This window comes from Neolamprologus multifasciatus, chromosome 14 (assembly GCF_963576455.1).
Source record: "Neolamprologus multifasciatus chromosome 14, fNeoMul1.2, whole genome shotgun sequence".
Lineage (NCBI taxonomy): Eukaryota > Metazoa > Chordata > Actinopteri > Cichliformes > Cichlidae > Neolamprologus > Neolamprologus multifasciatus.
Genome location: NC_140452.1, coordinates 24781112 through 24807627, shown reverse-complemented (window position 1 = coordinate 24807627; position 26516 = coordinate 24781112). Strand labels below are relative to the sequence as shown.

The 26516-nt window shown below is 42.7% G+C and overlaps 1 protein-coding gene across 3 annotated transcripts in view; it reads right to left on the bottom strand.

Annotated features, from left to right (window-relative positions):
- Positions 1-24038, bottom strand: part of ets1 (ETS proto-oncogene 1, transcription factor) — a 33873-nt gene extending 9835 nt beyond the window's left edge. For 2 of the 3 annotated variants that reach the window (XM_085130706.1, XM_085130707.1), the window contains exons 1-3: positions 23954-24038; positions 22474-22550; positions 18613-18760 (exon numbers count right to left, since the gene is read on the bottom strand). In XM_085130706.1, the coding sequence (XP_084986832.1) occupies positions 18613-18760; positions 22474-22542 (217 nt within the window). In that variant the 5' untranslated portion in view covers positions 22543-22550; positions 23954-24038. Of the gene's footprint in view, positions 1-10705; positions 11135-18612; positions 18761-22473; positions 22551-23953 lie in introns of those variants that run through there. The other variant, XM_085130708.1, reaches the window with a different exon arrangement.
- Between the last annotated feature and the right edge of the window lie 2478 nt (positions 24039-26516).

Sequence of the window (26516 nt, the reverse complement as noted above, 5' to 3'; positions counted from 1 at the left end):
AATGATCATGAGAACGGTGAGCAAAGATCCCAGAACCACACGGGGGGACCTGGTGAATGACCTGCAGAGAGCTGGGACCAAAGTAACAAAGGTCACCATCAGTAACACACTACAACGGCAGGGAATCAAATCCCGCAGTGCCAGACGTGTTCCGCTGCTGAAGCCAGTGCATGTCCAGGCCCGTCTGAAGTTTGCCAGAGAGCACATGGATGATACAGCAGAGGATTGGGAGAATGTCATGTGGTCAGATGAAACCAAAGTAGAACTTTTTGGTATAAACTCAACTCGTCGTGTTTGGAGGAAGAAGAATACTGAGTTGCATCCCAAGAACACCATACCTACTGTGAAGCATGGGGGTGGAAACATCATGCTATGGGGCTGTTTTTCTGCCAAGGGGACAGGACGACTGATCCGTGTTAAGGACAGAATGAATGGGGCCAAGTATTGTGAGATTTTGAGCCAAAACCTCCTTCCATCAGTGAGAACTTTGAAGATGAAACGAGGCTGGGTCTTCCAACATGACAATGATCCAAAACACACCGCCCGGGCAACAAAGGAGTGGCTCCGTAAGAAGCATTTGAAAGTCCTGGAGTGGCCTAGCCAGTCTCCAGACCTCAACCCCATAGAAAATCTGTGGCGGGAGTTGAAAGTCCGTGTTGCTCGGCGACAGCCCCAAAACATCACTGCTCTTGAGAAGATCTGCATGGAGGAATGGGCCAAAATACCAGCTACTGTGTGTGCAAACCTGGTAAAGACCTATAGTAAACGTTTGACCTCTGTTATTGCCAACAAAGGTTATGTTACAAAGTATTGAGTTGTATTTTTGTTATTGACCAAATACTTATTTTCCACCCTGATTTACGAATAAATTCTTTACAAATCCTACCATGTGAATTCATGGATTTTTTTTTTCACATTCTGTCTCTCACAGTTGAAGTGTACCTCTGGTGCAAATTACTGACCTCTGTCATCATTTTAAGTGGGGGAACTTGCACAATCGGTGGCTGACTAAATACTTTTTTGCCCCACTGTATTTGCACAGCACACAATTACATCTGTTATTATCTGTTACTGTGCAGTAAAGCTTAATGTCACTATCTTGTGTAATCAACTTTTGGGGGGGGGGGGGGGGGGGGAGGCAACGTGCATACGGCAAAACTTAAAAACACAACTGGTCAGCTTAGGTCTCAAGTAGGTTAACATGCAAACACATAAAAAAATCAAAGAGTCAGCCAGGTCTTGATTTCACTGGTGAGTCTATTTCTTTAGATCATTTTTTTCTTTGTCCATTACATGCAATTTCAAATCATTAATCCTAGATCACAGAAAGGCTTGTCTTCAGGGCAAACAAGCTGTGAGGAGTGGGTGTGTCACACTTGCAGCACCGCCATGTGTCAAACCCAGATGTTCTGGCATCTCCACCGGCTGGTGGTTTTATCTGCCAGCAGTATACTAGAGCAACATACAGTTCATGCTTGTTTTCACCACTCACTGACGTCGCGACCTTGTCTGGAATGCACAGCAGCTTACCCCCCCTGTCCCTACTTCGCCCATGTAACCAATGTCTGTCTGGCTGTTTGTAAAATTAGGTTTCCCAGTTTCTGTTTTTTCGGTCTTTAGGTCGTTTTTTTCCCCTTTTCTTCCCCCTCTCAAGCTTTTTTGCAGCAGACTGGAGAAAGAAGACAGAGGAGCTCTTTGCTTCTTCCTGTGATTCAATTTGGGCTGTAATAATATAGTCTGAGCAAACAGAATGTAACCATTTCAGTCAGAAGTGAAGGTAAAAGGTTAAAGAGTTGAGAACAGCCATTGTTTTACAGTCTCACACAAAAACACTGTTTAACTACTGTCAGACATGGCTCACACATCAAAATAAAGCTGGTTTCTCTATTTGACAAAAAAAAAAAAGACTGCAAGGCTGTCTAAGTTTCTACTGAGTTCGTTTTGCTTTTAAGTTGTGTTGGTAATGCAGAGAGGTACATGTTGCAAATGGCTGCAAACTGAGATGTGACCGGGGCTCAGACAGTCTGTGCTTTGATGTGAAAGCAAAGGCAAAATGTGGCAGTTTATTTAAGCTGGCTCAAGTGGAGTTTGTCTGCACTTTCAAACCGCTTACACCCCTCCCTCCACACCGTTTTATCAACCCATCCGCAGCGCGTACTTGCCCACACAGACTTGAACCCACTTTAGCACTAAATCTTCCATCAAAGACACTTAACACTACAGTGCATGAGAACTAACATTAGACACTAGAGAGAGTAAAAAGAAAAATGTGAACCCCATCTACAAAAGCATATCATTATTGGGTTGTTTTAATACTTCTTGAAATCCTGTTCTAATTCAAACCACAAACACAATTTAAAAAAAAAGACTGTCAGGTCAAATAGTGTGTTTTATGTACATACACTCCTTTGTTGTAAATTTTTCTTTTTGATCTGAGCTGATCCCCTAAAAACATAATGCAGAATGTTCAGCAAGGCTGAAAGGAGAACGCTAAACGTAACAGTGAAGTGATACTAGAGCAGTCTCCATGGTGAATGATCCATATGAAAGTTATCTGCGGCAGTGCTAATGTACAATGTGCATCCATTAGCGAGAGAGGCGAGCTTGGATCTAGACAGTCTCGAGTAATGATGAAGTCCTGATACGATTTTAATGCCTGCGAGCCCCATTAGATAGAGAACGGTCAGTATGTACTGAGAGCTAGAGCATCCACTAGTCATCACTTTCCACATTAGACTGTGTGGGTCTGTCCGCAAAATGAGTCCCATCCACTTAGCTCATGAAATGTGGGAATGGATGTAAATCACAGGCAACATTATGGCATTTCACTGACAAGTATCTGACTTAAAAGAAGAGAAAAAAAGAAAAAGAGCTTCTGCAGCAAAAAGTACAAAATGAAACCAATTTTACTAATGAGGTAAAAACCATATTAAGTTCATCTATGCTAAGAATCACTGACGAATTGAGACTGATGTTTAGTCTAGATTACAGTAAAAGGTATTGATTAGCCACTCTCCTCTTGCCATGAAATGAGTAATGGACAAGCTGCTGAGTGCGACGACGATATTTCCCCCAGGGGTTCTCGCTGAGGCTGTTCCACCTTTACTGCTCTGCCCTTGTGAGCAAGGCCCAACCCAACTTTAGACAGAGGTACTTCTTTGGCACCTCAGGCTGTTAAAGTGACTCACATAAACACACATATACACATACACACCAAATTAGTGGCCGTCTTTGCCTGTGCGCCAGAGCGTGGGTGTGAAATTGGGATTTTCACAGCCAGGGCCAAAGTCTATTGGGCTGGAATAGGCACGGATGGGTGGGGCGGGACAGGGCTGGGGAAGATAGCAAGAAAGCATCTTGGGTGGGTGATGGGTGACTGAGTTGAGTGAGGGGTGGGCAAAAAAAAAAAAAAAGAGCAAGGGAAAGAGAGCGAAACCAATGAATGGGAGGTTTCATGAAGCTCCCTCTCTTCTCCTTGTCTGTGGCATGACATCACAGTGGGATCGGTGCCATCTCCCAGCCTCTGGCGGAGAGTCAGTTCATTCATAAAGCCTGGACTGCTGCCTCTGCTCCGAATGATGCAATGATACAACAGAGCAGGCAACCAGACCCAACAAATAAGGGACAATATGCTTTCTATCATGTGATTGAGCTATAAATAGGCCTTTAGTTTATGAGTGGGTGTGTGTTGGTGTGAGGAAGCAAGATTGGACTGTGAATAAAAAAATAAGGACAAGATCTGAAAGGGTAAATCAAAGCTGGGCTTTTGATAGCCTTTGTCAATAGTAAGGAGCCAGTACTTAGGACTGCATAGCTGTTTATTTATATCAGATTGTGGCAATTTGGGTATCCCGCTATACGCACATCTTAGCACATTGGGGGGGGGGGGGGGGGGGGGGACGTCTTTATAAAGATCTGCATAAGTCCATTTCCTGTGGCTGAGTTGCCACTTCCTGTGGGAGGTGAGGTGAATTGAGGGTTCGGGTGAGGGTTAAAACATTTCATAACAACCACTAAGGGTTTATACCCTTCTTGATTATCCCTACATGCACACACGTACATATTAAACAGGATTACGGCAAGCTGTGAGGAAAAAAAACAGGAGCTCCTGGTTAATAGTTAAGAGCTTATAATTAGTTCTTTAAGGCAGATCAGCCCACAGCTGACCAGAGGTGACAGCGGTATCTGAGGACGCCTTTGATGGAGATACATATCTAGACCCCCGGTCTGCAAAAGCAGGGTCATAAACTCGGCCGGTATGAAGGGGACCCATTCAGCACCACAGAGTGATAAAGTGGTGACTGAAGGCTGCAGTGGAGCAAAAGGAGAAGAACGGGGTGGCGGTCTGGTTTTAAGAGGGCTGCTTGTTCAGTCAGCCAGACTGTTTAAATTTCCATCTCAATGCCAAGAAACCAGGAATTGAAGTGTATGCAAGGCGATGAAGCCGGCCAGACCGGCAGCAGACCTTAGCATGCTTCGAAGCAGGACAACGTCAGGCTGAAGTCCTCCCACGCGCAAACCAGTACAATCCCACCATCACAGGCAGCAGTGCTGAATAACTAGTTTTATTCTTAGATCTTCACCACTGCCTTCTGGCTGCCCTCCTGAAACACAAGCCTGTGGTGGTGTAAAGCTGCTGTACGGGACAAGCCTAGTACTGCTGACATCTGTCTTTGGCCATGAAAATAGAGTTGCCCAGGATCATCACCACCACAGACACACTGGCTACTGAAGCAGACAATAAGTCAGACTAATACCCCATAGCTGCCTTTCTGTCTTTCTTTCCTCCACTCCCTCCTTCTCTGAAATCATATTAGCCCATGATGTGAAAGTGCATTAACGCTACTGTTTATGCTATGGCCTCAGTGCTTGATATGACATTCACTTTGATCCACGCCATCACCAAGAGACACTTAACATTGTTTTTCTTTTTTTGCTAAAAGCTTGTTAGAAATTCTGTCCTAGAAAAATAAAAAAAATAAAAAATAAAGAGCTTTCAGCAGGATTTGGCTCCTTGCTGCAACTTTAACTGACTAAAAGCTGCACTGGTCTGTCTTTAACAGTGTGAAAATGTCTGTTTTTACTTACTTAGTCCAATAAGATCAGTTCATCTTGTTTTATGCATCAGTGCATAGTGGGGGGGGGGGGGGGGGGGGGTTGACAGGGAAGTGCTACAGTCCAGAGTGCAGGTGGCGCTAGCCTAGCCATGTCCAGGCTCCACTGCTGTTATAAACAGACATGGGATGCTCTGGAGGAACTGTTTAGGCGTTAAACCAAACACACGACATGTCTGACAAACAGTTTACTTTCTGTGTTGCATTTTTTCCACAAAACATGGTGCCTGCCCCATTTTTAGTCCAAACTGATACATTCCGCAATCGGGTTCCTGATATACGCACGATTCATGTGGGACAGTATAAAGATGCACGTTCACACACTTGGATGGAGCCGTCTGCAACACAACCATGCTTACGGTTTGCAACATGTATGCTTGTAACGGTTGGGTCCAATTAGACATCATACGTATACACATATAAAAAGACTGTTGCTTGTTTGATGGCAAACTTTGGGCGGCAGATGGATACTTGATAAATAAATTCTCCCTAGACCGCCATGTTTTCATGTTACATGCCTCGCATTCCACCTCTGTTTTACAATCGCCAATGTGCTTCTCACAGCTTTCTTGTTTTCCTCTAACGTGACCAAAAATGACTCGCGGTCTAAGTGGCAAAATGGTCTCAGCTCAAGAAGATGAATCGCTCTTCTATTTTGGGCTCCGTGTCAGCTCCACAGCTAATAGGAGCGTAAAACATCTGGCCACATCTTTCTTCCTTTATCTTTTTTATAAAGATATGCACGCTTTTCACGATGCTGTGAAACTTCTCAGGTTTGGCTGACTGTACTGATTGAAAGATTTAAACTAGGATTTTGATAGCTGGAAAGTTACAACTCAGGGTTTTGCAATACGAGATGTAAGTGATTTCAAAAAACATGAGACTAACGTTGCAGTTGTGTAAACTGGTGCTCAAAAATGTCTTATCTTACTCTCTTTAGTTCTCTCTCTTAAACACACACTCACATAGACAAGCATACATAGACAGGGTGTGACTCATTTAGTCAAAGGATGACTGGACGTCAGGGGATATCGTGCTGCTTCATTTGACAATGTGACTGGTCATGATTAAAGCAATGACCAGATCTTGTAAAATTCCTGCTGGTGATTCAAAATGTGGTCACAGTTACCTTGAAACCACACGTAAAACAAATACATGTTGCAGAGCAACAAAGAAGTGTCTGCAATAAGAACTTAGGTGAAGCAAAAATAACAATGGTCTACAATCCCAATTTCTACGACAGAATGATGGTGATGAAATATTTAATACAAAAAAAAAGTACTCTAACTAACACAGCCCATAAAACACACACTCTGGACATGTGTCTTCCATTTGACTGTGTCGCTCATTACAGGCATCGCAGAATCAAACTTAAACGCCAAGCAAACACCACCCCTCTCTGTCATCTGTTGCTTTGGCGGGCTGGTCGATCTACATACATCTGACGCTGTGGGTCTGATACGGGCACACTTGGTGGCTGTGCCCCATTTGCTCACCTGATTACAAAAGGAGCATGCTATACACACCAACTCCGAAAACAGGTGTTGTGAAGCAAGCATAGACAAAAGAGAAGAAAGTGAGCACAATGTGGAGCACACGCCGAGCAAAATAAGTTATCTGACTTCGTTGTGGACAGCCGAACATCTGCACTGAAACAAACAGACTACCTTTAAAGACAGTGGACTGATCCCCAAAGCAGGCGTGTTCCTAAACCAGCCAAGTTTCCATTTTATTATAGGAAACACAGCTACTAAATGTGGAAATATAAAACAGAAAAAGATTTTCACGACAATGTAGAGATCCGTGGGCAGTTGTTGGAGGCCTTTCTGGACAGTGTAAAGCTAGTCAGGGTTCCCCGTCATGCTAGTAATGAGGGGCAGAGGACTGTGATAGCTGTAAGCTAATCAACACCGGCGCATAGCCAGTGGCGTGTGGTGTAGCAGGCGTCTAGTCCCATGACTCAGGGATTACAAACTAGGAATGACTGGGGATGGGACAAAGTGCATTCACCGGGAACTCACTACAGTATATACCACATCAAGGGCACGAGAGAAACTCATGTGGCCAACAGAAAGACATGGAAATAGAGGGAGAAAGGGAAAGGAGGGGGGAAGAATGCTAGTGGAGGAATTGAGTCAGTGGGTGGGTGAATGACTGAAAAGAGTAACAAAAAATGCTTGTTAATGCTTTCTGTTCCTCTCTCCTTTGCTTTGGTTGTTGGTGTTTTTATGTAATGCAAATAAAATGAGAAGCTGCGAGAAAGACATTCTAGCCTTTGTGATCTCTTTTGCTTTTATACCCATTTACTGTAGCCTCATTGGCCACACCTTGGTAGCTCCTCAACCCCTTACTCACCATATGCTTATTATTTAGTCGACTGCTGTCTGTGGAGCTAGCACGCCTTTTTTATGACTAAGCTTTATAAGCAAATATTAAGGTGTGTAGTCACGAGGGAAGCATCAAGAAAGACCCACGCACAATAACGGTTTTATGTTTCTATGGGCAACGCAACAGATGTAGGAACTAGTGAATGGCTGGCTGACTGGATGCGGGAATAACCCATTTAATGAAACAAAGTGGCACCACTGTGCAACACTGGAAAGAAAGAAAGAAAGAAAGAAAGAAAGAAAGAAAGAAAGAAAGAAAGAGTCATTGTGAAAGCCAAATTGTCACAGGGAGTCCCATTGAGCAAACTGGTATATGTTGCCCTCTAGGGACAGTCGAATCCCATTCAAATGAAACCTCATGTTAAGTAGGTGAGGCTGGACTAAAGTTTTGATCTCACAAACCAGATAGTCTTCAGTTCGACACGCCAGACATCAGAAGAAAAACTGACCCGTTTGCTCTGTTTGGCCCAGTTCATTGACAGACCACATCAAGAGAAGCACAGATCACCCAAACAGTGTTTGCACAGCTGCTAGCCAGCCACGCACACTCAAACACTAGCATATATTACACTGTGCTACTCAAGCAGTGCTGTCACAAACGCACCAAAGAAAGAAAAAAAAAAGCTTATGTAACTCCCTCTTTCCTGACTCAAGCTACTACTCCTCTCCACAGTGCACCAACATGAGAGGAACCATGAAAGAGAAAGTAGGTGAAGTCCTTCTATGAGTCTACTGTTTTTGCCATGGCCTGTATGTGCTTGTGCGTCTGCTGCCTTTTTTGAAGTGTGGATTTGGATGCCATATAAGGTCTTTCGGAAGAAACGTCAGAACTGCCAGTTACAACAAAGTGCAGCATTTTTGATCAGATAAACCTGAACCTTGCCAAAGCTATTTCTATGCTTCCATGCATACCACCCAGCAGGGCATGTTCACAAAACATTCCTGTCTTTCACTGAACCTCGACCTTCAGGCCTGGCAGAGACATAAACAAAACAGGGACTGCTCATTCAGGTCTAAAAACTGTATTGTAAATAATTAACTCTGTTGAATATTAAATCCATCACTGGGCAGCCATAATAAATGTTTCTCAAATGTACTACAATACGCCTGGTGAGGTAATGTTCTACACTATCTTTTAAATTAGTCTCTGTAGAAGTTTCCTCGTGGCTAGAGAGTGCTTTCAGCAACAACAACCCCACCGGCTGGGTCACAACAAAGTAAGCTTGGAGTGCTTCGAAGTGAATCCCGTAACAGTGAAGTAAGCAGTGTTATTTTGGGTTTACCTCTGCGCGAATGACTTTTAAAGAGTTACCTCTGCTGTCACTTCCGTCAAAAAAAGAAAACAAACAAAAGAGCAAGGTGGGCTAGAAACCACTTAAGCCTGTTAGCAGGGTGTGCATGCATGTGCAGTGTGTGACTGCAGGTGTTATTCAAAACAATGCCACAGACCTGACGGGGCTAAAGCTGAGCTGCCATCACCACTTGCTGCAGAGCTGCTTCTCACAGTAACAGTCCAAGAACTTGACCTGTGTGGACTACTTTCTTTCAGTAAGCTGTAAGCAAAGGGCGAGTGCAACTTGGTCATGCCTGTAAATTTGTTATTTCTTATCAGGCTGAAGAACAGCCTTGGGCATTGGTAGTACATCTATCTTGCGACTATGGTAACACCAAGAAGTAAACAAGAACAGTGTGCGTGAGTGTGTGCGTGTATGCATGCGAGAGGGAGGTGAAGAAAGGATGTGTTTGTGTGAAGTTGTGAACTGCTCCTTGGCAGGCTTGGCTTGACCTGAGTGCACCCAACTTAGCGTAAGTAGGAGCGAGAGTTGCGAAATGCTTTTGCAAGATTGTGCTACGCTTTGGCAACAATTCTGCAGCTGTCAGCAGAATTTGCGAGTTTTGTGTGATGTGCATGTATGAATCTATGCTCTGCAGGTATTGACAGCAGGGAGAAGGCGGTTAATGTGGTGAGTCACAACCCCTTAGTGGGTCAGCACTAGCAATTAGTATCAGATTTCCATGATGCATCAGTGCTGCTTGCTACTCTGCTAATAGGTTCTCTGCACCTGAACTGCAAAAGCACAGGGGGATTGGTTAATGTAAAAAGCTGCTGAATGCAAATCCTGCAAACATGCCACCATATGCTACGAAAAAAAAAGATAAAGAGAGAAGTGAAACCACGCAAAGATTTAAACCCCAACACGAAAACAGCTTACAGTTGCGGCCTCCCCTGCCTGCGCCCTGAACTACCCCTGGAGCAATCCAAAGGGTTCTGGGCAGTGGAGTTAAGAGAGAGGCAAGCCTCAGCACTGCAGATTCATCACCTCAGCCTGCCTCTCCTGATTTCTGGAAAGTCAGTTTCAGCCACTAAAGGAGGAGGTGGTGGGGAGGGAGGCAGAGAAGAAAGGGAGAAAAAGGAGGCAGTTTGGCTGGTGGGTGAGGGGAGGGGGTTATTAGGCACCACTGCCTGTCTCCCATGCCGGCTGGGCAATATGCCTCGGATTTCTCCAGCATGGCATGGAATATATGGGTCAGTGTTAGGTGAGATCAAAGCAGGATTAGAGAGATAGGGTTACCATCTGTACAAAAAGAGGAAATGTGGCAAAACTTAACTCGGATAGCTGTTCATGCTTGAGATCATCAGAGAACTGTCATAAAACATACAGCATGTCTTAAAGTGGCAGCTACACACACACATAAACAGTAAAAGTCAGACTGCTGTTTGCATGTACTAGTAAAAATTGCCAATGCTATGCAAAGCAGCACGCTTTGTGATGACTGATCACAAATGTAAAAAGTCCAGTGTCATAACTTTTTTTTCATATTAGCACATCATCACATCTGAAACAGTCACACCTGTCAGAGCCGGATTTCTAGCAATAAGGAGCACACACACGCACGCATGCATGTATGCATACAGTACAGTCTATTGCAAGACTCTAGACCCTCAGGCATGATTTCATCTTTCTCAAGTCTTGCCTGTAGAGTCCAATATTGAGCAACCAGCAGCGCCTTCATCAAAGAAATGCGTTCAGGGCGTTATGTCCCTCTCTCAGCTCATCTACTTGTTCTCGAGAATTAACAGCGTGCTTTACTGTGAGCGTAATCCGGAGACAGACGCTTGTGTTACAAGGAAACATTGAGGAGTAATGTACAGTAAGTCTCGTGTTAGCTGTCAAAGCGCTCAGAAGAGTTGAGATTACTCACCGTCCATTTTTTCAGCCTTTATGATTGTTAACGTCGGTTTCATATCGACAGCTGCCGTCATGATCATCAGATCAGCGTGAATTAATAACGCCGCCTCCCTCTTTAATTCTAACACCTCCAAAAGCGCAATATATTTCAAAGGAAAAAAAAAATCTTCTCCTCCTCCTCTGGCGTCCCGATCAGTTCTTGGTTTTGTAAAAAAATATATATTTATATATATATAATATTCTCCTCTCACTCTAAAAAAATAAAGGGAAAAGAAAAGAAAGAAACGATTCAGATTCTTTTACTCCTAACTTATCTTTCTCCCTCTCCGGTACACACACTCCCTCTTTTCCTCGTTCTTTCTTACTCACTCACTCACACACTCACTCACTTACTCCCTCCTCTGTATCTGTGGCTATGGGCGTTGCATTTGTGAAGAACCAGAGTGCGACGACAGAGAAGGGGGCGGTGACTGGGAATAACTTGCTAGCTGATTCACAATTCAATTACAAGGACCCCCCCATCCCACACCCACCTCTTCCCTCTAGACACACACACACACCCCCACACACACCAGCTCATGTGAAAGCTGTTACCTGTGACCCCGAGCAGCCTACATACGTCATCGCACTCACTTGGCGCCTTGCACTTGATGTTGAGAAACACGCTGGTGATTTGATGATGAACATTTTAAATATGTATACACATATTTTTAAGAGAGACTAACGGAAAAAACGTCTTTATCACCTAATTTAGCATGCAACAACATTAGGAATGAATTAATGTTGATCTATAAATCAGAGTCTGAGTTATTAAATAACTGTGTGGAAATAGTATTTCTACTAAAATCTCAAAACAAATAAGCTATATAGCTGAGATGAAGTTACTAAGAGCTAAAAGAACCTGGACTGTCTCTGTCCTATATATTCTGCGGGTCCAGGCATCCTCATAACTTGTAACTCACCCTCATAAACACCTCAGAGTATTTCCTGTTCAGGTTGCAGAGATCAATAAAAGTCAGCCACGTCTGTGTTCTTTATGCTGCTGCAGCACAGTCATAACAAAGTTTGTCTTTACAAACAGTTGGCCTATTAACCTTTATTGAAAATGAAGATATAAAAATAAAATAAAAATAAGGCACAAAAGTAATGCGAGGTTTAGTTGTCTGGATGTTTAAATCGATCTGCGTCACCGAGACCGTCAATGAAAATCTAGTTTGGGAAATGCAAACTGCTTTTTCTTTAGTTTTCTGCTTGCTTTTTTTTTTTATCTGCCAATAATCAGGAACAATGACCATGCCTCACTGGAAATTGAATCATGTATTTGTCCTGCTGCTGAAAAAGAATAAAGGCAAAAGAAAGACTGGGCTTTTTGCCACAGTAGGACTCCACTCTTCATAAGCTACTACCATCAAGGAGCACCTCCCATGGCAACAGAAGCTGTAATAACAGATGATTTATTTTTAACCAGGTTTTGTAAGAAATTTAAAATGTAAATAATTTTCTTTAGGGCACATTTCCCACAGCCATAGAATGAATCAATGGTACATCCTATGATGCACATCCACACGATACATCTGCATGTCTTGTACACTACGTCTAAATGGAACGATCTGGGAGGAGGCTGGGGAGCCAGGGATATTGATCACGCATGGATTTTTTTCAACTGGTGGTACTTCACCGACTCCATTAGCAGCCCTGGATCGGGTTTCATTGCCCTGATAGGAGCCTCATCTGTGAGGAGTGCTGGTGGGTTCTGTGGTGAGAAAAGCTGCCTCACCAGGGAGGGAGGGGAGCTTTAAAGTAGAGGGGGTGCTGGAGGAGAAGAATGGAGGAAGAAACAGTAGCTCTCCAGCAGTCAGCACGTCGGTCTCTCAAACGCTCTGACTGAACCTCTTTGTCTTCTGTTAATGAACTCCCTTGTATCTGTTCTTAAAAGGACAGCCTGGGTCCTTTTGTGCCTAAGGGCAGCCATTTATAGTTTAATGGTGTTGCTGACTAATATCTGGGCTGGTGACACTCTGGATGATTTTCACTTTGTTCCTGTCCATCTCTATTGGTTTACATATTTTGTTAATATTTCATTTGATTTTAGTGATGAAACGTGCATACTAATTGGTAAGCTAATATCTTAATAATAATCCTGTTAAAAAGTGATTACAAAAGCTCTTTAAATTCTTGGCTCCGCTATGCATCTGAATATATTTATATTATGTTAGTACATTGTTGAGCTGTTTCTCAGAGCAGTGGCCATTGCCTTAGATAGTCTGGTGTACAATGACCCTTAAAAGCAAGGCGAACAGCACTCTGACATGAGGAAAGGTTAAATGCTAAACAATCAGCTTGTCATCATCAGTGGTACAAGCTTATTATAACACAGTTTGGAACAATCTGAATTCCATAAGCAACTGCTAAAACAATCGTGTCATTTTATTTTTAGCAATAAACATGAAACAATCGTCTCATGCATGTACAGTACCCCCAGGACACATGTCCTAGATCAAACAAGTTTTGGTTGCAGTGTCTCTTTTTCTTCACCTGGCAAATGCTGTTTCCATGGTTTTGACAGTTAGCTGCCTTCACTCATTTGTGTTGCTGTATAGCACCCCCGGCAAAAACAGCCTTCTCTCTCTCTCCTCGCTGCTGCTTGCTGTCAGTCTCTTACTGGCACATCTGTGCTTTCTGCCTGTCTATAATCCTCAGATGTAACCGTTGCACCTGCTACTTTTCACAGAGTTAACTGAAAGGTTATTTGATTTAGAGCAATCCATACAGCTGTCAAGTGATATTTGTCTTTGATGGCGGCACCCTCGCAGTAGTTGCAGGAGCCTTGGATGCTCTGAGGCTTTCGATGTTTGGCGTGTGCATTCTCACACATTTCTAAACGTGAAGCCTTAAAAGATGACCGGGATAAAATCCCAAAGTCCCAGAGAATGTCTATGATCTGATGGGTATGGTATGTTGCGTGAATAGAAGCCATTTAGCATGTAATCAGTCAGTCATTTATTTACAGCCACTCAAGCACACACACACACACACACACACACACACACACACACACACACACACACACACAGGGCAGACAGTCAAACAGTAAAACAGTGGGGTCCTTGTGGCTTCTGTCTAACAGCTCAGTCTCAGCTCTATCTGTGGTGGATGCTGTCTGAAGGTGCCACAGGCTGGTTGCACTCCTGCTGAGATCAGAGGGTTAGCTGGGACAGGAGTGCTGTGTCCCTGTATGTGTGAGTCTGTCTCTGCTCATAGATGTCTACTGTGCTTGTGCACATCTCTTTCTTATGCCTCGCATTCCAAAATCCTTTTCTTCCAGAATGTGTTTGTGTGCGTGCATGTGTTTTTTTGTGTGTGTGTGTGCGCACACGCCGCTAAATTGTGTGGATGTAAAGTGCACTGGGAAAGTAGCAGGGCCTCCCTGAACAAAGGCTCAGCTCTTTTCTGAACAATTAGCTCCGCTAAAAAGGACATCTCTTCCTCCATTAGCGGCACCACGTGCCCTCCATCACTCCATTGTGCAGATAATTCAATTATCCCCACCCCCCTCCGCGTCTCTTTGCCTCCCAGACCTCCCTTTACTTGTCTTGCGTTCTTCTCCCTCCCTCCCTCCTCTCCGTTATTAGCACAGTCTCGCAGTCTGCTAGTCCTCACAGCTAAAGGGATCATACATCAGTGTTATTCTATGTTTCATATGAAAAATGAAGGTTGTGTATCATAGTAAATAGCAACGCCCAAAGGAATGGTCCACTCAGTTAAGAAACAAGCAGTTGTTGGATTCTTCTTTTTCTTCCTTTGGTTAATTGTTGTATAAATTCAGTTTATATTAAAATGCTAAAGTGAGCAACTGATCATTAACTACTATAAAGAGGACTTGACTCAACAACCAACGCAAATTACGGGATACAGTCAGAGGAATTCACTTTTACCGCTACTGGTAAAGTACGCTCATTGTTGTTAAAGGCTCTGCATATTGCTATGCTCACGACACAAACATTAAAACAATGGGAGGTCTATGACAGGATTCATTAAAGCACCACCTTTCCTGGTGAGCTGGCATCTGTTGCATCATCATCCCCATCAGTGATTGCATGTCTTTCAGAACTGCATGTTCTCCTACTGAAGTGGTTTGTAATTAGTCACTGCGCTATCAAGAGGAACTTACTACACGAAATATGGCCTGTAGAACTCTGGGAAAGGGAAGTTTAAGAAATGATTGGTACTTAAAAGCAGAGCATTTCCAAAAGAGAATAAATAAATAAAAACGCTAACAGGGAAGAAAGCAATCTTTTTTCAATCAGGGTACAATGCCAAAAGCTGTAGGTGAAAAGGGGAAAAACGTATTTCTGACGATCTCAAGTGATATTTTAAAAAAGCATTGGAGGAAATGGCTCATCAAAGGAGAAGAAGCGAAAAAATAATTTCAAGATTTCAGTTAACCGAAGCAGAACTTTGAATTATGTTATAGAGATTCCAGAGTGGTTCTATTGTAAACCGTGTCTCAGAAGCCTAATGTGGAAACTCATTCAAACGGTTCAGACATCTAAAAATAAAACTACAAATGTGCAGTGTAGTAGAAGCAGATGAACTCTTCACTATTTTTATTGACTTGCATTTCTTGCTGTAGCTCTATCACCATGCCATGCGCTTCAAATGTGCACAGTCGTGTAGCCCATTCCCCCGCAGTTGTCTGTCGCTTTTCCGTGTTTCCACTCTTGTTTTGTTTTATTGTTAGAGGGGGAAGTGTGCGCTGGCCTGATTAGTATCAATGTTTCCTCCTTTCCCATAACCCTCCAGACCCCCGCAGGCTGCCTGTTTACTTTTAGAAAATAAAAAATGGGCCTTCGCCCGTGAGGACGTGCCCCTCATCAGAGGCGAACCCCCCCACCCCAACTCCACTCAAGGCCCCACATCTTAGATCCTCCTCCCCTCATCTCTTCTCCTCCCACCACTGCAGTCCCACTTCTGTGACTTCTCTTTTTCCCTATCCATATTCTCTCCTAAAATTGTACTCCACCCCCACCCCCCACCCCCCAATTCCCCTCCTCTTGTAACTGTCCAGCTGTCAAATCACATCATATAAAACACAGGCCAATGGTCTCTGAGTGCCAGATCACAGCTGTGTCTGCGTGTACTAAATGGGAGTGCATGTTTAAATGTACAGTGAACTCAGGAGAGCCTGGGAGTGAATGTATGTGTGTGTGTGTGCCTCCCTGTATGTGTGTGTGTGTGCCTGTTTCACTGAATGGAAGGATGCTGTAATACAATATACACAAGAGTGCAGGGTGTGAATTTAATGAATGAATACGCGAGTGTGTATCACTCCAGGATGTTGGTGGAGCGTGTTTGCATGTGTGTGATTTCTGTGCCTGGATTTTGGTGAGATTGTGCAGAAATGCATGCTCACTCTTTTTTTTAGCACACACACACACACACGCATACTTAACTCACACATGCACATAAAGTGAATTTCCTCAGTGGGCGTTTGCAACAGATCCTTTGGTGTGAGTGTTGGAGAGTATAGAGTAGAGCTGGGTTAGTGTAAACATCACCATGTCATGGCTGTTGTCAGGAAGCAGTGTGTGTGACATTGGGCTCAGGGCCAAGCATGTAACATCCAAAATCCCTGCCTCACATCTGCTCTGTACTCTTTTCTTTCTCACAGTAACACGTTTCATTTTAAACACACCCGGTCCATTCACAGGAGAAAAAAATGTGACTTCAGTTGCAAAATCAGGCTCTAACCACCTTAAAAGACACACAAAATATTTCATCCCAAATATCCAAGACAGACATGACATGTTTGCGTTTATATTTATAGCGCCAATGGATTTGTTACATGAATATACATAAAGAGGGGGGTTTAAAGATGTGAAAAAAATAACAGAATTTAAAACTGGCAAAACCTCAGTGGTCTGAAAAAGAACAAGTATGCGTTCAAATACGAGAAATCTCCAAAGCTCTGCTTGCACAGCACCAGAAACTTAAAATTGTTTGCACCTGTATTTCTAAGTCTACACAAATCGTTTGTGGGTATTCAGAATTTGCAAATGTAAAATTATTAAGAGAAGTTTCTCTTTGTTTTTTTCAGTTTGAAAGAAATGAGTCAAATCAACGGCTCGGGGTGTGGAGACTGTGTCAGAGGTTATTGAGCAGCTTTTTGAGGTTAACGGCAACTCATAACAGCGTATGGCGGTAGGACAGAAACCAAAGCAGTTCTTATGACATTGCTGTTAAGAGCGAAATGACTCTAACCGCATCTCCAGGTGGCTCAAATGCTCTGAGACCTGCGGTCTCCATGGATTTTGGAGACGAGAACGAGAAAAGAAAAAGAAAAAAAAGAAGGTCAGCACTCGGTCATTTTTTTCCACTTAGCAATGTTTATGTCAATGGTTTAGCGCTGGGAGGAATGAAGTGAGTGCTCCAAAAGAGTGTGTCTCTGTAACAAACATCAGCAAATCCCATCAAATCCTGACTCCCTCTTGTACTGGCGTATGCAAGCATATGCACACACACACACGTACAAACACACACACATACACTCTCTCTCTCACCCACACACACACACAAGCACAAGCACTTAGCCCCCCTCCACCTCTCCAGAGACCAAACCAGAGGCTTGGGAAAAAGATGGCCGCCCTTTGGCCCCCTGTCTTGCCCCTGCATCCAGCTCAGGGAGGTGACGGAAGAAAGCCCGTGCCCCCCAGCACCCCTATCTTACTCCCGTGGCGTGCGTCCCAGTCCAACAGCATCAATCACTTTTGAGAAGTAGAAGAGGCCAGAGTCAAACGCAGGCAAATGCATTGGGAGGAATGTTCCAGTTTAAAATAAAACTAATTTGAAAAACAATGAACGAAAAAAAAAAAAAACCTAGAAAGAGAGGGCTGTTGGAAGAAAAATGAAGAGCATTTGCCCCCAGAAACAGAGTGGGAGGAAGATAGAGAGCGTAAGAGAGGGGGGTATGAGGGTATCTGGTAAAGGCATTGCCCTCAGGGTCAGCATCACCAACATCCCCCGTGCAGCAGAAGCAGAACAACAGGCCAAGTTGAGACTCTGCACGCGTGCATGTGTGTGTGTGTGTGTGTGTGTGTGTCCTTAAATGTGTGCAATACTGAAGTTGTGGAGACATAAATCTGCTCCACTTTGGGGTCTCTATTAATAGGAGCAACGCATGTCCATGGTGTAAATCATCACATTTTACTTTTGAAAGCTTGGTTTAAGGTTAGGTTGCGGGTTAGGGAAGATGACAATCAGGTTGGACCCTTGTCCTGAGCTCCCTTTTTCCCATCTAGCATACAGCAGGGACTTTTTTCACATAACTGGAAATACTCAGTTTTATTTAAGCATTGATGCCTCCTGCATAGAGCCTATGCAGGCAGCTAAGCACATGATGCCCACTCAGCTTGGTGTGAATTTTCCAGACAATTACCTTCACTATTCTGTACCTGGAAGACGATAAGTTAAAGGCTGTCAGCTCTGACTGAAACAGGCGTCGGGGTTTGACATTCATGGTGACAATACATGTGTTAAAATAGCTTTATTGTGTTATAACAAGAAAATGAGCAAGATTTGGTGTGCCGTGATCGAAGAGATGAATCCATTTAGCATACAAACTCTTTTGGTTGCTCTTTGTTGTTGTAGTGCCGAATCACATACAGGAAGGAATAAAAAGGAGGCAAATTTTAATCTCTATTTTCTTACAGATTACCACTTCTGTGTCTTGTGGTTTCATACAAGTTATGACAATGTTTCTATCAAGCAACTAAGGGTCTATTAGGAACATTAACATTTTATTGTAAAAGGCTAACTTGATCAAAACGCTATCACAATTAAAAATTGTTAAATTATGGGTCCTGGTTGAGAATCAGTTCATAAATACCACATACATTTGACATCAGACTGATGATTTCTTACCTGTAGGACACATTTCACATGCGTCCGGAACCTCCTGCAGAGGTATATTGTGAGGGTAAAGGGGCTGTGATGGGTAATACTGCTGATGGGGGTGAACCACACCTGGGTGCTGGGTCTGTGGGCCCATTGCCACACCTCCACTCTGCCTCTGGAGAAAAAAATGCAAAATGGAGACAAAATTTAATTTGTAATCATTTATCCACAAGATGACAAACGGAATGTGCAGTTGCATGCAGAGACTAGAATCTTAAAAGAAATCTTTTTAAAAATCACCCAGACTTCTCAAACGAGGGATGGGGACTTTTTATTTGATAAACATTAAATAAATCAGTTAGCAACACAAAATGTGGTATGGGCTTAGTTTATGCCTCTAACAGTAAGTTATACAGTCTTCCTAATTGTGATTTTGGTTATAGTGAGCTCAGATAGCATAGCTAATGAGGATGTATGTGGAAAATGCTACTTTTAAAACTTCTGTAGTGTGTGAGTGTTAGAATAAAAGATATGGTCAGGGTTTAAAATCACCCAAAATCACTTGAACCCTTGAAGAACAAGAGGAAAAGCCTGTTGTTTAGTGTGCCTTTCCATGGAATAATTATGCAGCTAAATTTGATGTGTTAACCAATGAAAAATGTTAGCGTATGAGCCTATCAATATAGCTGTCCGGTGGCTTTGTCCCAGAGTGTAACCTTGTATTTTGGAAACATTTTTTCATTGTACTCACATACAGATAACCCCTGCAGCTAAATTTGACTCATTCAGTTTATCTTTGCTCTGTTGTTTTATCCCGCTTATCGCAGAACTGTTCACGTAAGAGGCTGCACTGGGGGGAAGTCTAAAGTCAGCACTTGGCAGCAGAGCTAAAGAGATATGAAATTCTTTGAGGAAACAAGAGACAGTGGCGAAGAAGATAGCCATTTTTAGTAAATCAAAATCTAACTTTGACCACTCGTGAAAAACATCAGGAAATAGCATTCTTTAAAACTGCCATTTTTCTCACAGGCACATGACGGCTTATATAACTGGATATATAATTGGATATAACTATCCAATTCATCCAGCCTAGAATGAGCTTACATCAATGTCTTATAAATACTGATATACAGTGTTTAGCCTGTTGATGCTGGAGTAATACATTCTCAGCATTCACGCTACAACATGCAATTTATCTTGAAATGAAATGAAATTATGTTGATTTCATAGATGTCTCACTTACAGTGTCATTCAGTACAAGACAGTTGACTTTGTAGCACAAGGAAAGAGACTGAGAGCTACAGCATCCTATGATTTATGTCACACGTGTAAGTGACAGCCCCAGCAGACAGAGTGACTGGCAATCTGATAAGCAGCTCCTGTTTAAGCACTGCACCATTTATCAGTAGCTATCTAGTTTTATGGATGACTAACATGACCAAAGAATCGAGGAGGCCAGTTTACAAGGTTCTCGAGAGATTTGCATTTTCTATCAAGTCAGTCAGCAAAGGAGGGAAAGTTAGATAGGGAAGAAGGGAGCCACATGGAGGATTTATGGAGTAGACAGGCTGTCGCAGATACCAATGAAGATACCATCGACACCATAATATTCAGCTCATGTAGAACAACTTTAAATGTCAGGGTCAGCCTATATTTGGAGGAGCCTGCCTTTATAATGCATGTTTTTATATGGCCTACCTGTTATTTTAGGGACTAAAGTATTGGGAAATCTAATAGAAGTTTAGGGTCAAGTAATTTCTCAGGGGGAAGACTACTGTCGACTACTGTAAATGAAAATTCATATATTTTGGATGTGGGGCTTGCAATGCTCACCATTTTGAGTATGAGTATTAGCAGCATCCTATTTGTTTTAATAATCTATGTGAAGCACATTGAGTTTATGTGTAGTGGAATGTGTGAAAACATTCCACTACACGGGCTAACAATAATATTTATTGAAATATATTTATTCCTCCAGATATAAGAATGAATCTTTTCTTATGGACTCAAACACGTTTTGCTGAAAAACTGAGTATTGAACAAGCAAAGCTTAATACTAAACAATATATATATGAGCTGTATAATACCAGTAGGCCAGCTCTAATAGTAATTTGGTATGGCTTCGCGGGCCAAATGTAATTAGGCTGCGGGCCAAATTTGGCCCGCGGGCCAGAGTTTGACACCTATGAGTTAGACCATTCCATGTACAGAAAGGCATAACTTTAGAATATTGCAACATATTTTGCAATATGGTGAAGAAATCTTACAGTGCACATGTAAAAACAACTGAAACGCCCACTGTTACAAGGCGCTACATCTGTGTCACAATCAAACATATGCGCACAAACACATACTCAATTACCACCGAGTGGTTTTAAGAGGAAAGCAAACCCGGCAGATTTAATTAAACATACCTTTGTGTTACTTGAAATGTGGTCTATAAGGGTTCTTAATATACTTAATACAAATGATGTGTTGTTAACAGGTTATAATCTTTTGCACTTTTGCTTTTCTGCAAAGACAAAATGTAAATTTCCAAAAATAGCCGTGTCTGAAATCATACATCCATATGTCCATGCAAACAACTTGGAGTGCACAGATATCCAAAATCTAAATTTGCAACTCACTTTTGAGTAAAACAATGAGTTTTCTTCATATATTGTGGAGGTAATGAGTGATTCTGGGCACAGCCCTTGCAACCTGCTGCTGTTCACTCCATCCTTCATGTCTGGGGTTCTTTCATTGTGTTCATTATTTGTGTGAAAAAGATATGTAAAGAAAAGGACTAATTCAATGCATTACAAAAGGTAAGGTTACAAATGAAACTATTTGCATTTGTATCCATTTCATTTTCAACAAGCTGTGTGATTCTTTGAGTTTTTCTTTTTCTTTTTGCAGGCGTTTTCTGAATACTGCCTTTGTGAAATACATAGAACTTAGTTATTGTCTTAAAGAAAGAAAAAAATATCAGAGCCTTTGCTTTTTGCTGATAATTTATGTAAATTCAAGAGGATAAAGCTACCGAGGTGACATGGGCTCACCTTTTGACCAAGCTGCCCTTGTATACAGTAGTCTCAATTTCAAAGGCAAGCCCCACCACCTGAGCCAATTAGGAAACAGGGAGAGGCATCATTCTGTGTTTTGTATTAGAGCGGGGTGGGGTTGCCATTTGCATGTAACCTCAGTCTATTATCCTAATGTGCTGGCGCTCTGCATACAAATGGAGCCATTTATATTGCAGCACACTGGCCTTCACCCTTCAAATGCTCACCTGACAGGAATCCCAATGTTCCCAGCAACTGTCTCTGACTTTGTATTCAGCGCTACCATTTGGAAAGTGTTAAGGGTTCTTGCAAACACACTGCTGCAAAGCACAGTGCGGGTTGCTCAGCTGAGAAAAGTGCTGGTCTGCTGGGATTGCCTGACTCCAGTTTGATTGGTTAGTGCCAAGGCTGGAGGCCTAGGTCTCATTATTTACAATATTACTTGCTAAAGAGAAGTACACGGTGCAGGCTTGTTCTGCAACACAGAGGAGCTCGAAAGGGCAATTTCACAGCCGTGTAGAGAATTGTCTTGTTCAACAGCTCTGTTTCCTAACTTTTGATGAAATCATGAGGAACAGCATGTACAGATACAGGCACTTTTACTGCAAACCCTGGTGGAGTGAACTGAAAAAGAAATAGAGTATCCTCCTGTAAGGTGAAGGAATCCAGAGTTGCTAATACACTGACAAGAACACCACTCTAATGCTCCTGCACACATTCCTGCACTGAGCAGTTTGCACACACACACACACACAAACGCTCATTCGCTCACACTCATGGACGGCTGTGTGGTAGGTAGCCGAGGCAGTCTTAACACAGAGATAATTTATGAGGGAGGTCTTACCAGTGTGCCCAGACGGTCACAGGGGTGAAGGGCTGGGTAGGAAGAAACTGGATCCATGTAGTAACTCATCACGGACACTGTGGACAGGAGAAGCAGGGCCTGCTGAAGGGATCAATGTACAAACAGTGCAGGCAGAGAGAAGCAGCCTATCCGTCACACGCTGTTTACACTTTGTGTGTGCAGGTCCGTGGTATATGTGCATGTATGCATAGGTGTGTGAGAGAGGAAAAGCTGGGAGAGGGACGGGGGTCAAAAAAGAGACAAGATAATACGGGGAAATAGAAATTTGAGGTGTTTTTTTTAAATACAACATCCTGTTTTCATGCCATTTTTTACATTTGTTTTTGATTTACAATATATATTTGTGTTACTTTATTTCTATTGACATGTAGCCAATCAATCAATATCTCACATTGCACTACTTCTGACAGGATGTTATTTTTTTAAGAAAATCTTGGTATGTTCTCAACAAAAATGGATTTCAGCTGACGTAAATCCATCCACTAAAGAACATTTCCACCACTTCTTCCACTGTCTTCCTCCCTCCCATTACACCAGTCTGTCTCCTCCTTTCATCTACCTCGCTTCTTCCTCCTCTTCTCCTTCACCCTCCTTCCTCCTCCTCCTCCTCCTCTCCTTGCCGCCCTCCTCCACGCTTCTGCTTATCACTTAACATTGTTTACTCAAAGCAGCACCAACAAAAGAGACTGAAAAGTGAACTGAAGGACTGCATTAGAGGTGGGTTGTGATATGGGCAGTGTTGTGTTTCATACAGGTCTCATCTTCGTCACATTCATATGTTAAGCAATTTGGCATTTCTAGTCTGTGGCAGCTGCTGACAGAAAGATGTGCAGCCGCTCAATGCTTGCAGATGTTCGGCATATCAAAATAAATAAATAAATGAATTAATTAAAAAAAAAGATTCAAATGCTTTTATTCCCGTAGAAAGAAAAAAATAGCACAAAGTGAATAATTACTTCTGTCAATCAAACGCATCCCTTACTTTTAGCCGTTCAAGTCTCTCTGATTTATTGAGAAAAAGGCAAAAAATCAATAAAAAATCAATAAATCACTGCTAGATAAAACATTCATATAGGTCTAACTCCACATTTAGTCATATAAAGAGATGCTATTTATATATGAAGCTACATTTCGGAGCTCTGTTAGAAGTCAGTTTAAAGCCCGTTAATTGAAGACAATTAGCAATCCTGAAATTTCTCTTGTTCAGAGAAAATAAAATAAAACAAAAACGTGAAAGCAAGTTTTTATGCGCAAAATAAGTAAAGGTGGAACAGGTCGGAAACAACGCGTCGCGCATTCGGAAGAATTCCCGACGGGAAAAAACTAAAACTTTAAAGCCAACACTTGGATCAAAGGAGCGACGAGCGCAGATAATAACAGCGTCTTCTTATTCTACCACTGACCTGTAAGAAGATGCAGAAAGAAAAGAAGAAGAAAAAAACAACAACTTTGCACTTACCGACTGCGGTGTTTAAAAGTTTCCTGTGAGCGCTGGACAGCTGAGTGTGACAGCTGAGCGGTGGACTGCAGAGATGCTGTACCTGCCTCGCAGCGAATCCCACGGAGGAAGAAATGATATGCACACTTTTAGTCCCTCCCTCAGTCCTACGGTGATCCTCTCCAAATCCAATTTTTCCTCTGTATGTAGTCTTTGGACTTCACATGTGGTTCACATGCAGCCACAGTAGGTGTAAACTTGTAGAGAACCTGTGCTGCCATGTGTTTTCCTCTATTTTCAGTCAGCTTGTGTTTCAAATATCTATATTCTCTTTCAGTAAATATAATAGTGTATTTATTTTTTCTTTAGCTAAATTAGATTTAGGTTTGTTTATTTCCTCTTTTTTTTTTGTTTGTTTGTTCCTCTTCCTCCGTCAGAGTCATGACAGAGAGGAAACAGCAGGGAGGCAAAAAACAAAGGTTTTGACTATCATTGCAACTGTTGACTTTCCTGCGTTGTTGTCCTCTGACACCGTTATTTGTCTGACAAATGCAATTTTTTTTCTCTCTCTCTCTTTAAAACAAGGATCTCAGATGTCTGAGCATGTGTGTCAAGCAGCAATTTTACATTCTTGTATTATCTGTGTAACCTGGCACAGTATCCCAGACTTCTTAGATCTGGCATCAACCTAGGCTTAAATTACCTTTTAAATGAAACTGAGGCTGTTAGATCAGTTTGTCTTAGCAGAAAGCACCTGCATATTTATTTACTGTACATCCCTGACCATCATATCATCCTCCAACCTTTAACTGCAAGCGTCGGCTGGTGCATGCGGGACACTGATTAAAGCAGTGGTAGGAACACTGACTGCTCTTCTGCGAAATGAGAAGCCCGCCCACTACAAGGCAAAATCTACATCCACGTGTTCTGATAGAGGACAGTGATAAGTAATTGAGATTGGGCAGTGTTATCTGTCTATTTGCTTATTCATTGCTGCATTTGTTTGCTTATTTCCACGCTGAAAACTCACAAGCTTTCCACAGCATTGCTCCCTAACAGCATGAAGCGCCAGCTCCCCCCCACACTGCTTCTTCTCCCCTCTTCTCTCTCTCTATCAGCTCAGCACTCAACACTTGCGAGGCATCTGAAACACCTTGTGGCTCCATGATAATAGCATGACCTCAGTGCCGCATTTGTTTGAATTAGAAAGTGCACGGTCCAAACCTCCTGACAACCACTGCTCTTACCAGTAAATCTTAAGTCTGGGGGGTAAAGAGGTGTGTGTGTCTGTGTATGAGTGAGTGAAGAGCTGTGGGGATGTGGGGTGGGGGTCAAGTCCAAGGTGAGAGGCGTGAAAAAGTACCATAAGGGGCTTTCTCAAGACCTCGTCTGAATCCCTTGGCGTTCTCAGGGCCTCAGCACTCTGGGCCCCAGGGGACACAGATGGGCAACACGTCGAGGGCAAAAGGCGAGGGTATGACTTATTGCCATGTGGAGAGAAAAAGCACGAGACGCGCCCCCGTGATGAAACCAAATTGAATAAAAGCGGGGGTGAATGAGATCCAGATCTTCAGCCGATGCCCTGGCAATGCTGTTTCAATTAGCCGGCTCACCAGTTCAAAGGCGAGGCCCCAGATACACTTCTGCTCTGCATGAAGCTACTATCATCACTTTGCCCCTTGCCTTTCACCTCCCCATTACGGTGCCATCTTTTTCCGCTCAGAGCCTCAGCCTGTCTGCTGGCTTTGCTCATGTTTTACATTAAACAGATAGTGAACGCCTTGCCATCCCAGTCGGTGAAAACCATCAGTCAAACAACCTGCAGAATTTTACGACCTTTACAATCACTCTCTTGGTTTGAACTGCATCTGCATCAGCTCTGAATTATACTTATGTTGGGTTATTTTTATCAGAAGAACAACATTTAATACATTTTTTTCTTGTTTTTATTTGATCTAAAACCATGTGAGCTTAAGGTCATGACAGCATTATGTACAGCCCATATTGAAACACAACCCCTAAAATATGCTAATATGTATACTGAAATTACACAGTTCTCAAGCATCGCTTTAAACTACGTTTTTCCTTTTAGTTACGATACATAGGAATATTTATCATCCTTCTTGTTTTCTTGATGGTTTCCTGTCAGCTCACTGCTCAAGCGCTGCAGCCGTTTGTCCTCCACTGGTATCCCACATCTTGTTGAGCAGCTCCAGACTGAATCCTTTTGTCTCATTTTCTCATTTTGGATCTTCCAAAGATAGCACTGACAGGTGATATTAATGGCCTTTTATTAGCATCGTCCTGATTGCTACAGATTTTTTGGAAGCGCAAGATAAAAAGAGCGAGGGAGGAGAACAAAAAAAGAAGGAGAGAGACAGACAGAGAGGGAGAATATGGAAGTCCTCCACCCACCACTTCTCACAGGAGATCGCCTCTCTTTGATAGCCTGCCCGAATCTGTTCCCCCCATAGAAACTGCCCTGCAGATGTTGTTGCTGTATGTCGACTACAAAGAAGGAGCCCTTTATGAGAGGAACATCTATTTTGGGCCTCAGCGTTTCCGAGCTGTGGTGCTCAGCGAG